Here is a 15,963-nt window from a genome sequence, read left to right as displayed (position 1 = left end):
GTTTTCATTCCTCCTGAGTTCGTAATGACTTAACTGAATCAGTTATGGGCTTAGTTGGCCAATTACAAATGTCTTTAACCACAGGGGGGTTTGAGTTCCCCATAAACGTTGTAGGGTCTAGAACCAGGAATGGGGATTATTAACTACTACTATTTCCTTAAAATCCAACTGACACATGAGATCCTGAAAGATTCTAATACAAGTTAATATGAAACACTTTGCAATAGACAACACGGCATACAGAACAGTGCAAGTTCGAAATAAATACACAATGTTATATCAACACTGACAATCATGTCAGTAACCAAATTAAATGTATTCTGAATATTTCATTCCAAACTGAATGTATAGCTATGTTCTCAAAATGTAATACAGATGACAATGGACTGGAAAAGTGATAATCAATCCCAAGCCAGGAGAGCCAAGGCTATTTTTACATTTTAATTTCAACTGCCCTTTTCTCTGGAACCTTCTGTGGGGATTACAAAAATGCTTAATAGGGTTAAATATGTTTTAGAGTACTGCCCTTTACTTCCAAAAAGTATCTAAAAATAACCAGCAAGTTATTTTCTGCTTAATACTAGGGGTTAAATAATTAATTCTGCCTATCAGTCTGTACTAGTAGTCAATTTCTACCAAGGTCAATCTTTCAGTTACCAAGGCAAATGACAGAACTTCAGTTCCACAAAAGCTTATGACAAAGAAAACCAGTTTAACTTTATGGTACACAATAAATACTGGATTTCATTTCCTTATAGGCTTTAGGGGAAAGGAAAGAGGAAACTCATGACCACTATTTCTCAACAGGCAGAAAAACCACGATACAAGTCAACAAGCTAGAAAAACTTCTGCAGAGCAGCCAAAACACCACTACTAAAATTCACATTGTATTCAAATAGGACACATCATCACAAAATGAAAATAATAGGTACAATGTAACATTCTGAATAAGAAAAAAAATTATTAAAGGCATTTATCAATATAATGCAAATAAATACAAAGTGACAGCCTTCATTCAGGGGACATAAATATTAAAACCATACTATCAAAGGGGCTGTTTTGAAATAAGGAAAATGCAAATCAAGGGTAATCGCAGTGCATTCTCACTTAGATACGAGTATTTTGTGTGGATACAAACCAGAGGCTAAGTCAAAACTACAAGAACCTGAATTCGAAAATGAACAGGAGACACTTTTTTACTGAAAGGGATGAGGGTGCATATAACAAGCATTGCAGCCATGTTGTTGAAGCCACTACATTGACTTCTTTCAGGAGCAGCTGGATGAGATCCTCAAATTACTTGGCTCCTATGTTTTCACTGGCTAGAGAAAATCTACCAGTGAATCCAATTGCCCCATAATGGTGGCTGAGGCAAGCAGAAAGCAACTACCTGGAAAAAGTGGGTAAGTTTTGTTTTAAGTTGGGCCAAGCGTGTGAAGAGATGATTTATCTTTTTTGTCAAAAACTAGTCTGGCTGCCAGTCTCTGGGGCAGGGGAGGAAGAGAGCTTGAGGCAATCTACAATATTTCACACTGATACTTATCTACCAAGGTTGAAATGATGGAAAAACATTACTTTTACACCAAGGAGATTTGCCAAACTTCCTGGCTACTCTTTCAGAACAACTGCAAAGTTTTAAATGTGTGCAATAGCTGAAACTATTTACTCATTTCCAAATTGCACAACCCACCACAGGAGCTGTGAACACCTTAATGATAAACAATGAAATAATGATGAGAAAAAATGGTCTTCTCAAATCACTCATTCTGTAATGACCTTCCTGTGTAATACTTGTGTATTATGTTCAGCTGGAAAGGATTGCAGATACATTTGGTGAGCCAAAGTCTTGTCACATCTAGTCCCTTTGAGCTCCTGTTAGTTACGATATGACAGTGACAGAATTGAGAAAGCATAATACACCCATGAATCCAAGTGAACTAGAGAATCAAACAACATACAACAAAGTTAGATATAAAGTAAAACTTTATCATGACATACATGTTTGAAGCCCTGAGAACCACATCTTTTAATTACTAATGTGAAAAAAACTGTGCCAATATCACTTTTGGAAAAAAGTGCTCCATTTTTAAATACACTTTACAATCATCATCACAAACCAATTTTACAAGCATTTGTCATATTTTCAATTTGCTTCTTTGACTAGGAAATACAAAATATGCACAAACCCACAAATGATTTTAAAAAGGAGCATTTAAAAAAAAAGATGAGGTATCGGTTTACCAATTTTTTATACATTGTAATATACACATTAGGTTAAATAAAGTTAAAATTAGAATAATTCAGATGCAAAGGAGAATGCCATTTTGCCTTGCAAAAAACCCAATGTTGGCCTAAAATTAGCAGACCTCAATAGAACGTGGCTGAACATATACATTTTCAGGTACTACCATTAAATACATGTAAACTGTCTTTTGGAACAATGTTTTCAATCATTATAAATGATAAATCAAATCATAAGCTCCAAGTCTTAAGATCTTTTGAGAGATCCACGATGGGTAACATGACAAAATGTAACAGTAATGGCACAATGTGCTCAAGGAAAGCCAGATACAGAAATTCTATAAGGTCTGCAGCAAACATTTAACCCAAATAAGTGAACTTCATACATTTCCTAACAGTACCTTACAACCTATCTTCCCATTTTCAATTGGTTCAATTGGTTCCTTTAGGATCATATGCAGTTCATAACGAGAAGATCCTATAGCTTTAAAAGAAAGGGAAATCTAATAAATAAGATGGACAAAGGCTTGTAACTGATGTGTACAGAGACAATACCAACTTGAATTAAAAAAAACAGCAAACCTGAAACATGGTTCAGACAACATTCGGGTAATTCTCCCTCAGCTTCTTACTGTATTTAAGTAGGTTTACTCAACAATTCATGGTTTTTAAATTAGAGTGAAAAACTCTTATCATGAGTCAGTTAGTCCCACAGCTGGGTTATCAGCAGCCCTGTCTAGCGGATGGCTGGCTCTGTAAAGATGGCTGCTGACAAGCTGGGGCAAGGAATGACTATCACATATCCACAATGACTCAACCTAGAATTGAAGCCAAGCCAGATCTTTGAAAACATTGGATTAAGCTACCCAAACCACTTGTTGTTTCTAAATAACACTGTTGATATTTCTGTTGATTAATTTTGCTTATTTCTTATTTCACAAAGACAACAGCAAGCATACTGTGTTACACATTCCTTTGCTGGCTAGAGTGACCTGATTTATTTCCTATGTGAAGTTCTACCAGCTGACAAGAACATAAATGTGCAAAAGGTCATTCTAGTGAGAATAATGTTACAAGTTTATGCCAACTGAAAAGTTTTGCTTAAAGTGGCTATTAATGTGTTTAAACATTATAAGGGGAGAAATTACAGGGATACACTTTTTTACCTTGTTTAAATAAAATTATTTTTCACTTGAGATGCAAAATCACTTTATGGCTATGTATTTTTACCCAGACTGACTCCATAACACAAGATGTGCTTTTGTTGCTTTTTTACTTTAGAATTACAAAAAAAAAAACAAATTAGTTTAAAATTAGATTAGTTTCCATCCAACTGGCTTTGACTTTACAGATGCACCTCATTACATTTTGTTTTTATACAAATGATGTAGTCATTCAACCGATGGTAAAAATGTCAATAGCATCATGAGGAGTGGACCACAAAAATATCTAAAAATATGCACGAGACCTCTCATGTGCAGTTATTTTAGGAGAATTGGTTGTCCAGTGGAGAGTAAAACAGTAAAACATTCTGGGGAAAAAGGATGATACCTATTTTGTTCTAGTAAGATAGATACGCCAACAGCAGCATTGTAAAACTCATTGCGAGCTACACTTACATACAATCATCCACTCAAACGAAATGTCCACTATTCTACAATGTACTTTACATTATGCCCAGCTTGCTGCATAACAGAGTGTGCAACCGGCATCCAAAGAGCATCATGACATTTATGTACACTTACAAGTAAACACAATTACAGGTGCAGACTGCAGCATTTCACAAGACTGCCGAGTAGCAGGTCTGATTGAAGCAGTCGCATTATTCCCTGAGTTTCTAATTAGGTTTTCCCTAAAGAGATATGAAGATATCTTTTCATTTGGAGAGACTTAGGAAGGGATGTGTGGAACATCAGTTTAAGGTGATGCCGTCATCTAGACGTTTGTCATAGTGAGGTCATTGAAAAGCTGCCCCATTTCGTTAGAACTTTTTTCTATTTCTTCACTATCGGAACACCTTCTTCAACAGATTTGGAGAATCTAAAGTTAATGTTGTTATTCTTGCTCAGTTGAAAAATCTGTCATCTGATCAAGAATAACGAGTGAAGGCTTCTGGTTTTCAGTATTCATATGGAAATAACTTACATGCAAAAAAGTGTTTTCCTGAAAGAGTGACTTTACCATCAGAACATTCTACGTTTTTTTACCACTGGTGCAGTGGTTGTTTCAATCTGAGACCACAGTCTTTTTTAACTTACTAACTGATCTGCATAACAATATACAACATAAGTAATTCATATTAGAACAGTTCATTTCAAAAGATTGTTTGGATAAAAGTTTTACCAATAACTACACAACTTCACAGTTATAGCCCACAGTGAGTAAGTGCACTTTTGTAGCACACCCGGACAACCTAGCATTAAGATTTCTCAAGGCAGAGAAATCAATAAGATAAAGTGTATTTTGAAGAATGTTCTGAAATGAAATGGCCATGAGAATTGTATTCAGTATTTGTGATCAAACTAAGATTAAGAGTGCATAAATGTGAAACAAGGACCTTTTGTTAGGCACCAAGATATACTGCAAAAGCTTTTATAAACAATGTAACTATACTTAGGATACTGGTCATGTTAGTGTTAATAAATATCATACCTTTTTTGAGTCAAACTGTAGCTTAAAACTAAGATTCTCACTTTAGTCTGATCATATAGAGTAACCATATATGAGACTGTGAATACCAGAACACTTTCAGGCAGGAAATTGAAATTCATCGTCAATAAATGCTTGTGAACTGTAAACAAGCTTTTTTTTTATAATTTAACTGTGGTATTTAAGCAAAGACATAATTCTAAATCTATAAATAAATTAGCCTCCTGTTGTCAAAGTGTCCTACTGATAACAGACATACAGTTACCAAAGCTATGGACTTCAAATATAATAAAACAAAACCATTTTTCATAAGTCAATAAATTTAAAATGTATGCAGAGTAAAAGCAGCTTAGGGCATGTTTTACAGCCATACATTTCACCATTATCATGACCTGTCCTGAACGTTTGAAAAATGCATTCTGAAGAAGTGTCATGCACCACAGATGTTAGTGAAAACAGGCAAGTGAAAAAGTAATCAATGAATCAATGCCAATTCAAAGCTTTTGAGAAAAGGAAAAAATAACTTCTAATTTATTCAGATTGTGTGCTGCAACCTAATGAAAACCAAAAATATAAAAGGACATGTATGCAGTTCTGCAAACACCCAAGTATAATGAGAGAAGACCTGTTCCTCTCTCAAAATACTCACCATTCTAAAATAAATTTAGTGACTTACTAAATTTCATAAACGTTTTAATTAAAGACCAGTAGTTAAAGTTGGAATAGGACAAATAGGGAAAAATTAGGGTCCGTAAATTAGATACTGACCCCAATGGCTTATTACACAGATGTTAATAAAATCATAATAAATCCCAGAAAACCAATGATATGCAAGTCTTGGGAATCCCAACAATAATAGCAGCTTACTAAACAATTTAATATTAACTCTCAAACATACGTTACTGGGAGCCACAATGTGCTTCAACACAAATATAGATGATTGGCTGCTCACAAAAATGAACTATAAAGTACAGAATGATTTTCACAGCATGAAAATCTGGCAGTCTAAATTTCCATTTTCACAGTGTTTCATATTACTTCTAAAGTGAAGAGAAAACAAGCAAACCTTTCCATCAAATGCAGTACCTGTACTCATGAACCTGTAATATATCAGGACTCTTCAGCTGTTTGGAAAGATGATCTTGGAAATTTCGGATTAATAACCAAACTCCAGAACTGTATTATAACACTGCCATTAATGATGAATAAATATGGAAGATCTCAGCTCCTTCTAAATGCTCAAACAAATAGAAACTAAATGAGCAATCCAACAGCTAGGCACTAATCCAAGTCCTCCAGGTTGCTCAAAGCATTATTTTAGATTTGATGGAGAATATTCTAAACTCAATCTCAAAAGTTTTCCCAATTGAAGAAAGATATATATATATATGTATGTGTCCCCAATAACAGACATGCCCCATACAACATTCAAAATTTCTCTAATATTCTTAAATACAGCCATTCTGGACCACACAGAATACTTCAATGTGCATCACATAATGCTATCACAACCATGACACTACCTTAAATTAAACTGGTATGAAACAAAGGAGAAGATTCTAACAAACCAAGTATCTCTTTCTTACTGTGCCGTCAGTGTCTTGGAACAAGTCATTTTCTAAAATTCATGGGTTATTGAAAACATCAGCCATTGCTTTTTGAAAGCGGGAATCGAAATTTCATAATGTTCAGATCCAGGATTATTTACTACCAGTTACAAAGATGTTTATGATCTAAAGACGTTAGTGAAAAGACTGACACAGCTACAACTACATTCATATTTTAATTGCCATAATGATCCAGTCCAAAGTGGTTTGTGTTTTTTTAAGTTCAGATATGTTAAATCAATCCAGGTCAAACCAGATAGCCTTCACATTTGGGACACCATTGTAAATTGCATAGGATATTTCACTTCAGTTACTTAATTACACAACCTTTCATTTAACGTTAATTAAATCTTTACCTGAAAAATAGTGGATTTTACATTAATCTTGGTGTACTGTTTTATTGACGACAAGCAAATAACTCTTATTCAAGAGTATGAGATGCCTTTGGTATTCAGCTGTACTCTGACATATATGCATTATCTGGATTGTGAGATAAATGCTGGTCAAATGATCCTGTGACATTTGCCATAGAATGCCATAGACTAAATGTTCTGAAACATAGCATGTGAAAAAAACAAATCCCACAGTCCAAAGATAAACTGTCTTTATAACATTCTGCTGGAAAAAAAATCCAATGAGTCCTTGAACTGACAGCTGCAGTCCAAAGTCAAACATCTCTCCTAAACCGCATCACACCTGTGAAGCGCTGAGAGGACGCTCATGATAGTCTTTGGTTTTCAGCAATGAAATGTCAGGTTAGTTTGATCACATGAGGTATGTAGTTCCCACAGATGTCTGAGGTATTTCACTGAGTTTATAATATTGTGCAAGGTGAGAAGAAACAAGCTTTACAGAAAGCCTACATGACATGTATTCCTGAGAAAGTCTCTTTCCAATAAGGAAAGGCAAGTATCATTTGAACGTGAACAGTTTTAACCTGGCCATTCTGCACTAGTGAGTATGATTTTAAAATCAAGCTTGTACCACAGATCACAAACTGTCTAACCACAGCTCTGAATATCTGTTGCAAGGCCCATGCTCAATTCTTCCTTTATGGTCTGCCAAAAGTCAAACCCCAGGTGAATAAAGGCTAGTTTGCTGCTGGAGCCGAAGGTGATGCATGCTTTGTGGAGCACTTATCTTAGTATTTCCACACAGTTTAAATTTGAAGAAAAGTTTGCATGGCATTTGATCAAGAAATGCTTTTGAGTCAAAAACAACAGATGTCACAAACCTCATAACAAGCTTTACACCCCGAGGACTATTCAGCATACAAACTTGGTGCTTCACGTCATTAAATCACCCACAGACTGAACTAAAGGGCCCTTTAAAAATGTGATAAAAAACCACAGTCAGATTTATGTTGTGCAGCATTTCAGTGTACTAGCTTTCATGCTTTAAGAAACATGGGCTAAAGCAATTTGATTTGATAGATAGGACTAACACAACCAGAAAACACTACTGCTTTTTTAAGGTGGCAGAATTAGGATAGTCTGAGCTGCAATAGCAATTCATATCAGAATTGCATACTCTATAATTGCATTTCATGGTATTGTTATCGCCATGTCTGATTTTAGCTGCACATCAGCTATACAATTAATAACCTAACAGTACTAAAAATACCTTAAAGAAGAGACAGAAATTAAGGCTCACAGATAGAAGCATACCTGCTGGAGATGCGGGGGAAGCAGTCCTGTATCTCTACACAATATGGATTACAACAGTTATAATGCACATAGTTGTAGGGGAAAAGCCTCCACTGTGAATGCAAGAAGCAAAGCAAGGACTCTTCTGACTTAAGAAAATAAAGCTTAAAAAATGTCAACTAGGGTATACTACAACTCCTGAGGTATATAAACACTGCAGATGACATGTTTTGAGGTATGTAACAAAGAAAGAGGAAAACAAAATCAACCTAAAATTAATCAATGACAACAACAAATTCATAATAAAAATCTTCAAGTTCCATTCAGAACGCTCATCATTTTTGGCTGTTCGTGTAGGATTTTTATGCATATAGACAGCCAGTCCTGATGAGTGCGATGAGGTAATAGTTGTGCAACAGTCTGTAAATCCCTGCTGGGTTAGTTTCTTTGAGGAGCCTAAGGAGCAGGTGGCAGTAAAAGGGGGCAGAAAGCTCACTAAGGGGAGCCACTGGTGGAAGGTTCGGCTGAGCTGGGGGCCTTGGAGGAAGAGGAGGGGCTGTGAGAGGAGGAGGATAGGATCCCAAAACCCCCACTGGGGCCAGGAGGTGCTGCTGCCACTGGTGTTGGCTTCTGGGCAAAAAGTACTCCTGGAAGAGAAGAACAAAGAGCTTATTTCACATAGGAAAATCACTTGGCACTTTCATATCTGTACCTGGTGAGCAATTTCTTCCAATGGGTTAAAAAAAACACATGAATTGTCCACTAAAATATTTGTCTTGGGAACTGGAATACAATAGGTTATATCTGATTTCTAACAATTCCTATGTTGAAAAACACCTAATGGCTCTAAAGGCGAGAGCAGCTTCAGTTTACGGTGTAAGAGTTTAACACAAAAATGATACATTTGGTATAGTACACCATAATGAGGATTTTCAACTCCTTGAGCCTTCCCAATTTGCCAGCAAATAGCATACATACCAGAATATATAGTGCCATTGACCTCCACTGACATATTGATACTGTTAGCTCCATTTGTAGAAATACTCAGTGCCATATCCTGCTTGTCTTCTGTGAAGGAATAAAAGTAATGGAACATGACTTCAGAGACAGAACAACTGTATCAATATTCATCTCAACCTAAACAAGAGCAGGAAGGTGGTGCTTTAGTTCATCACTGCAGCTTCACCATCACATTTTCCACATGTATTACAGCATTCTAGTTTAAGAGAAAATAATTGTTTCTGTTATCTCCTTATCTTTTTGTCTATTATAGCATTTTTAGGAAATGTTTTAAGGCTTGAGATATCTGCTGAACTGTGATGGTGACAGAGGACATCCTCTATTATGCTCTAAGAAACCTTGTTGCAGTTTTCCCACTGTCCTTCAACTTGAGCAAAGTATTGGAAAATCAGACACAAGTATCTGGATATGGCAGTTTATTCAGGAGTTCCATTCCTGGTGCAGAACTGCAATTGAGTCAATAACATCCACAACAGCAGCCAGACTTTACACCTTAGTGTGTGGTATCATTGTAATGAACTTCCATTTGCATCATAGAATACAGTGAAATTGTAATACATGCTCTGAGTATGTTCTCCTGACATTAGCACTACTATATGACAATTCCCACCCTATCCTTAACCTAAGAACTGCATAACCCATAACCAATGTATAAAGACAACATCTGCACTACAGAAAAGCATTTCAAAGTTCCTCAGTGCTGTATGACACCCCAACTATGAGAAGCTGAAGCCAAAAAATGGATGAAATCAATATGGGTATTAATTTACTGGTTTTGTTCTACTTTTTGTTGTGCATTAAAAAAAAGCGTTTTGACCATTATTGTCGGATTTCCTAGAAAGACTAATCTACATTTGTGCATAAGCAGCTCTGTTTAAAAACACAAATAAATGACAAAAACCTGCAGACAGTAGTTTGTGCATCTTCCTTGTGGTCTGTGGTGAGTCCAGTGAACCATGGAAATGCTGTTTCCACAGGTATATTATTTGAGGTACACAGAGGATGGAGGGCAAAAACCAGCAGATCCAAACAATGGCAGGCTCACCTCGGCTGTTGATTCTGATGTTCATGGGGATGTGCGTTGCCATGGCAAGCAGGTTCTGCTGGAAGGCTTGCTGCATGAACCTCTGCTGCTCTTCCGCCAGCCGCGCCATCTTCCTTTCGGGGGCCTCACTTGTCTCCAGCTTCTCGCGCAGCTGCTCAAGAGTGGCTGCACGGGTCAATCCTGCCACCTGCTGGCTGCCCAGTGCCATGGCCATAGGCAGGCGGCTTGGCAGGATTGATGGTGGGCCTTCTTCTGGGGAGAGGAAATTGCGAGTTAGACTGCAGACAACAGGAAAAAAAAAAGTCATGCTTTCAAGCGAAGGTCAGATGACAAGGCAAAACTATCACAAGGCTTTACTTGCAGCCTTGCTTGGGTAAATTTATAAACATAATATACATCTTTAAAATCTCACCGTTCAAAGCAGTTAAAGAAATCAACATGTTGATTGAATACATAAGCACATATCTCCATCTGTTGTACCCAAAATCCCCACACATATAATCCAGGCCCTGTTTTGACAAAATGTACAGGCTAGTGTTGCATATTTGCTGGTTTCTGCTACTGCTTCAATTATCATTTTAGTCAAGTTGATCAAGCAGAATGCTTGACATATAAATGGTGAAGAGCGCAAAGCAATAAATACTTGATTGGGGTTTATTATTCTATACTGACAGGAAAAGCAGTCTGTATCACCGCCTAGTAAGAATAACACTAACATAGAGAAATGCATACAATTAATTATTTGACAAAGTTCAAAATTAGTGTCCAAAATATTTTATAAAAGTAAATGTCCAGGCATCATTACCTAGGTAACACCCTGTGGATTTGAACAGATTCACAAAATGTCATTCATAAAATCCATTCAACAAACTTGGCCCTGATCTTTCAGCTCCACCTATTGAGATATTTGGAAACTGCAAGGAAACTCAAAACTCCCAGAGCTGTAGAACACACACACTTGGAAGGCTGAATATTAAAATTGTGTTTTAATGGGTTGATTTTCAGTGGGAGTAATGTTACCAACTTACAACTAGATCCCTTCAAAACTTAGAAGGGAAAGTGAGTATCAGCATGGAACACCTCCAAGTTAGACAGAGAAAACCTTTTTCTGCAAGTGGTGCTAGTGGACAATTTCAAAACCAATGCCATAGTCCGGTCACCAGGGACACTAGACAGTGTAGGAGTTAGTGTTCTTGGGGCAGGACATTGAGAACCAAAGTTCTCACTGCTTTGACATTAAAGATTAAAAAAATTGTACATTTTACATTTAAACAAAATCTGTACAACCAACTGATAAACTGGATAAAATGTTTTTTTCCTTACTTAGGATTAAGGTTCCAAATTAGGCTGGTGGCAAAAGCAGAAATTTCATATGTTGATGAGAAAGTAGTGATAACGCTACCTTCTCAAAAAAGTAATTTTCTTCTCATGACTTTAACCTGAGTCTGAAACCATGAATGTAAAAGTGAGAAAACTACACTAACTTCAAAATACAAAAAGTAACCTTCATTAATAAATAAATGTTAAATCCAGTTACATTACAAGCTATGTTACAGCAAAAGATACAATTTACAGAAAGTTCTGTCCTGAGTCTTAATGCCTCACAAACTCCCACACAGCCCAATAGAGGGAACTCTATCCCCATCAACAAAGATATTGCTGTGTGCTAAAAGGGCATTTTGATATTAAATCACAGCCTACACAACCTCACATCTTGAGTAAGATAAAACTATCCACTTAAAGAATGTACTCATGTACTCATCCACAGTAATATCCTGTATATAATATAAATGTGACCAGTTATCTGCTAGAGAGATGCTCAGCAGCCAGGAAAGCTAGCAATATTTCATGTCGCTATATCTTGGAGGTATTTTTCCTTATTTTGAAGGAGGTGGCAACTTTCAGCTGACTCAATTATAAGACAAATATAAGCTCTCCTCAAAATGAGCGTAAAGGGCATGTGCCATACTCCGTGTGGTATTCCTTTTAACGTGATTTCCAATCAATATGTGCACAATTAAAAGGCCGCTGGTCTGAGCTGCAAAAGTCTTCATGTTTTCTGATGTATCCTTTACCTTTTTTCACCGAGGGGCTGGAGGAGGCTGGCATGCCATTGTTTGCCCCAGGTGGGGCTGCTAGAGAAGGCAGGTGCATCTTGGCAGAAGAGAGGATCTGTGGGGCCCCAGCAGGTGTGGGGGAGAAGCGGAAGAGGCTGGTGCTGTAGCTGGGCCTCCTGCCCTCCCGCCGATTGCTGTCAATAGCAGCCTGGAGTTCCACAGGAGAGCTGAGACCCTTCTTCTCACACTCGTAGGGGTAGAGGTACTTCATATACCTGCAACAACAACAGAACGGCAAACTGAATCTGTGGTTTAATTTTTGCATAAAGTGCCACAAAACTCACAAGATCACAATCAATAAACAGAAGGAGCAATTACACTCACCACAGCCAAAAAAGCCAAAGCATTTTTACATAATAGTCAATATTTGGCTCCCACAGAAAACATGGTATGTGACAGCATTAAGGAAATATTGTCTGAAATGAATAATAAATGACTCTGTAATGGGCTCCTCCACTAAGCACAGACTAAAGACAACCTTATAACCTCACAATTATAATTTGTTCAATATTTAGTTTCACCAACAATTGTTGGCCATCACAAAATTATAGGTTAGAGTCCAGGGAATTTATAATTAATTATAAATAATTACCCACTAGAAATAAAAAAAAAAACATTTTCATAAAAAATCTCACAAATGTGTTTAATGCTTCAGAATTCTGGCAGCTGGCAAAACTACATAAAACAATTAATAGGTTTATTCCATGCTGAAAAGAGAAGAGAGAGAACTGTTTCGGCTGTGAAGCCTTCTTCAGGTGTGAGCTACATAAAACAATGGTTTTGCTTGCATGTGGCTTGCCATTTCCTTTCATTAAGACTTCTTTCACACATGCAAAGAAGTTTTATGAAGAAAGTGTAATTTTTAGCAAGAGATGACTAGAGATGCATGAAATTCAAACTCTGAGGAGAGGAAATAGGCAAACAAACTACATTGACAAGCTCAAATGCTTACACTCTTGTGGTTGAGGGAGTGGTTGGACTTAACTCTTTGTGGGCAAAATATATATTGATAAGAGATAAATTAATCAATTTTAGATAGAAATGTTTAGAACATGTTAAGAGGGACTACAGAACATGAAGACCATGAAACTACAACGTAACATGAAACAGCTTGGAAAAATTAAGTACTGATCAATCAATCCTCTAAGCAGCCAGCTGTGCAGGATGTTACAGGACTGCCTTACTGTGTGCGGAGTGTGAAGGCTGCACTGGTAATGGAAGTTGGCAGATTGAGGCCCTTGGTGATCTCTCTCCAAATCTTCTTGTTGATAACCTCCACCAGGCCACCCTTTTCTGTCACCAGCTTGTACAGCATGTAGAGATCCAAGACCTGCTTTGCCATAATAGGGATTCGGTTCACAGGTGTCCCTGGAAGTCCAAACAAAACAGGAATTACCTGGAGAAAAGCCAGGGATGTGGAATTTTGATGTGATGTCCAAACCTAAAGGAACCAAGCTTGGACTGGAAACATGCAAAAACAAGACAAAATCAATCCAACCACTCCATGGCACAGCATTCTGTAGCCTTAATCCACCTCAGAACAGAACAGCCAAAGGCTTAGGTCTGTTTAATGAAGCCCATTTCTTTAAACCTGCAAGCAAACATACTGCAGTAGCCTACTAGATTCCATGATTTATTCATGTTTATACCAGCCAGACCTCTAGCCACACATGGCTGCTCTCAGCGTAGAATAAATCCAACTACCCTCCTTGATTTTAACTAGATACTGGTTTTAAGATTAGCATTTTTACTTCTAAACTTAACCCCGCATTTCTCTGAGGGTTTTAATCATGAATGTGTCATGATTTTATTTTAGTTTTATTTTTTCACACATAGAAAATATATCAGTACTTTTTTTTCTGGCACAGAATATCCTGAAAGAAATCATTTGAACAACAGATTCAAAGCTAAAAAGGTTAAAAGAACCTAATTTTCCTTCTTAAGGCAAAAGCAACATTGCTGCAAAAGTCAGTATTTAATACAAATTAAGACTTATCAAAACAAATCCAACATTTGACACTTTATACAACTCTTCTTCATTCATTTTGTTTGGCGTTAAAAGAAAAACAAAACCCTCACTAGCCCACCACTAAAAAGGCAATTCTTACACAATTAACATTAAAGGTGTTCCTAGTGACATGATATGGGTTAGGTGATGACTCATAACCTAATGGAATACTACATTGCACATTTTGCATCCTTGGAATTAAAAAGTTTCTAAATATTTCTTGTGTATTCTCACTTTATTTCCCTTTCTTGGGAAAGTAGCAGCTTTATGAAAATATTTCATTACTGGGTTTCTGTATTACCAAAATTGAAATGTATACTTTTTTGTGATTGTGTACATTGTCTAATTTGTTTACATCTTGGGAAACATGTGTTCATACTCATGGAAGCTTATTATATTAGCCTTTTATTCTCAATAAATCAGAAATGACCTCTGACCTTAACAGTTGAACTATTTATTTACTGTACAATTGATATTCAATACTCTATTCAGGTAGGAGGAGTTTGAGTAGCTAAGACAGTTCATTAGAGTTTTAAGCTTTTCTAATCTTGAAGCATTTTAATTCTACTTCATTGGCTGGGGATTTTCATGCTTGTTAAAAGCTCTCAATAGATCTCCAACAGATACTTGATGCATCTTTTCACAACTTGTGAACCTTCTAAAAAATGGCTACACCATAAGGATAAAGCAAGCATCAGGCTCTATGCATACAGGAAAACATTACAGGCATATTCCCCTTTAAATTTAGTGTTTTAAATTATGAGCTTATCTTGAAGCATTTTAATTCCACTTCATTGGCTGTGGATTTTCATGCTTGTTAACAGTTCTAAATACATCTCCTACAGATATTTGATACATCTTTTCACAACTTCTCTTCATTGACAGGAGAATTTTACCAGTTTTAGAAAGGTGTGACTGACCCTAGGTCTGAGCTCTTGGGTGACCCGAGCTAAATGTCAATAACTACTGTCACAGAGAATACTTAACTCATCTACGGAGCTCTATGAAGATACATCCAGTCTGGGGCTCTTAGCAATGTTTAATGAAGAAGCTCAAGGTGCCATTTATTACCAACAAAAATGGCCATCCAGCTCATATTGATAATGACTGGCCAATTAAATTTGGCAATTTAAAATAGCCCTGAAAAAGACTAGAAAAGATTGGCCGACACACTATAAAAACCATTTCTAATTGGTTCCCTTCCACCCCCAACTTTCCCAATCTGTCACCTGTCATGGTGGATTACTGTGATCTGGCACATGATGATTAATGACTAGTAAGGTCAAAGTTCAGTATTGCAGAGGGAAGTGCCAGAGGCCTCAGAGAAAACCTCTCAGTGATATCATTCAATTTTATTCACAATGTTTTTTCTATAACTTAAAACGCACCCACCTTGTGCTTTGGCAAGGGGCTGGCTTAGAATGCTTGAAATCAAGGAAGAAAAATCCACAGCTAACAAGTTTAATTTAGTGCATGAAATGAAAAAACACCAGGGAGGCACTATTAACACTCCTCAAAAAAAGGCACAAATAAAAAAAGACAAAATCCACCAATTAAGGCATGATATTTTACTCCCCCACTCGTGATCTGAAACCATGCCTTCATCACCGTAAAAACAAGGTCATTACAT

At 36.8% G+C, this 15,963-nt stretch overlaps 1 protein-coding gene across 2 annotated transcripts in view; it reads right to left on the bottom strand.

Annotated features, from left to right (window-relative positions):
* Positions 1–1,965: 1,965 nt before the first annotated feature.
* LOC102682563 (AT-rich interactive domain-containing protein 3B) overlaps positions 1,966–15,963 on the bottom strand; it is a 60,648-nt gene continuing 46,650 nt past the window's right edge. Inside the window, exons 5-9 of one of the 2 annotated variants that reach the window (XM_015343368.2) lie at positions 13,510–13,693; positions 12,284–12,540; positions 10,209–10,460; positions 9,122–9,211; positions 1,966–8,790 (exon numbers count right to left, since the gene is read on the bottom strand). In XM_015343368.2, the coding sequence (XP_015198854.2) occupies positions 8,639–8,790; positions 9,122–9,211; positions 10,209–10,460; positions 12,284–12,540; positions 13,510–13,693 (935 nt within the window). In that variant the 3' untranslated portion in view covers positions 1,966–8,638. The remainder of the gene's footprint in view (positions 8,791–9,121; positions 9,212–10,208; positions 10,461–12,283; positions 12,541–13,509; positions 13,694–15,963) is intronic. The other variant, XM_015343369.2, reaches the window with a different exon arrangement.

Source organism: Lepisosteus oculatus, chromosome 5 (assembly GCF_040954835.1).
Source record: "Lepisosteus oculatus isolate fLepOcu1 chromosome 5, fLepOcu1.hap2, whole genome shotgun sequence".
In the NCBI taxonomy this organism is placed as follows: Eukaryota; Metazoa; Chordata; class Actinopteri; order Semionotiformes; family Lepisosteidae; genus Lepisosteus; species Lepisosteus oculatus.
This window is presented reverse-complemented; position numbering and strand designations above follow the sequence as displayed.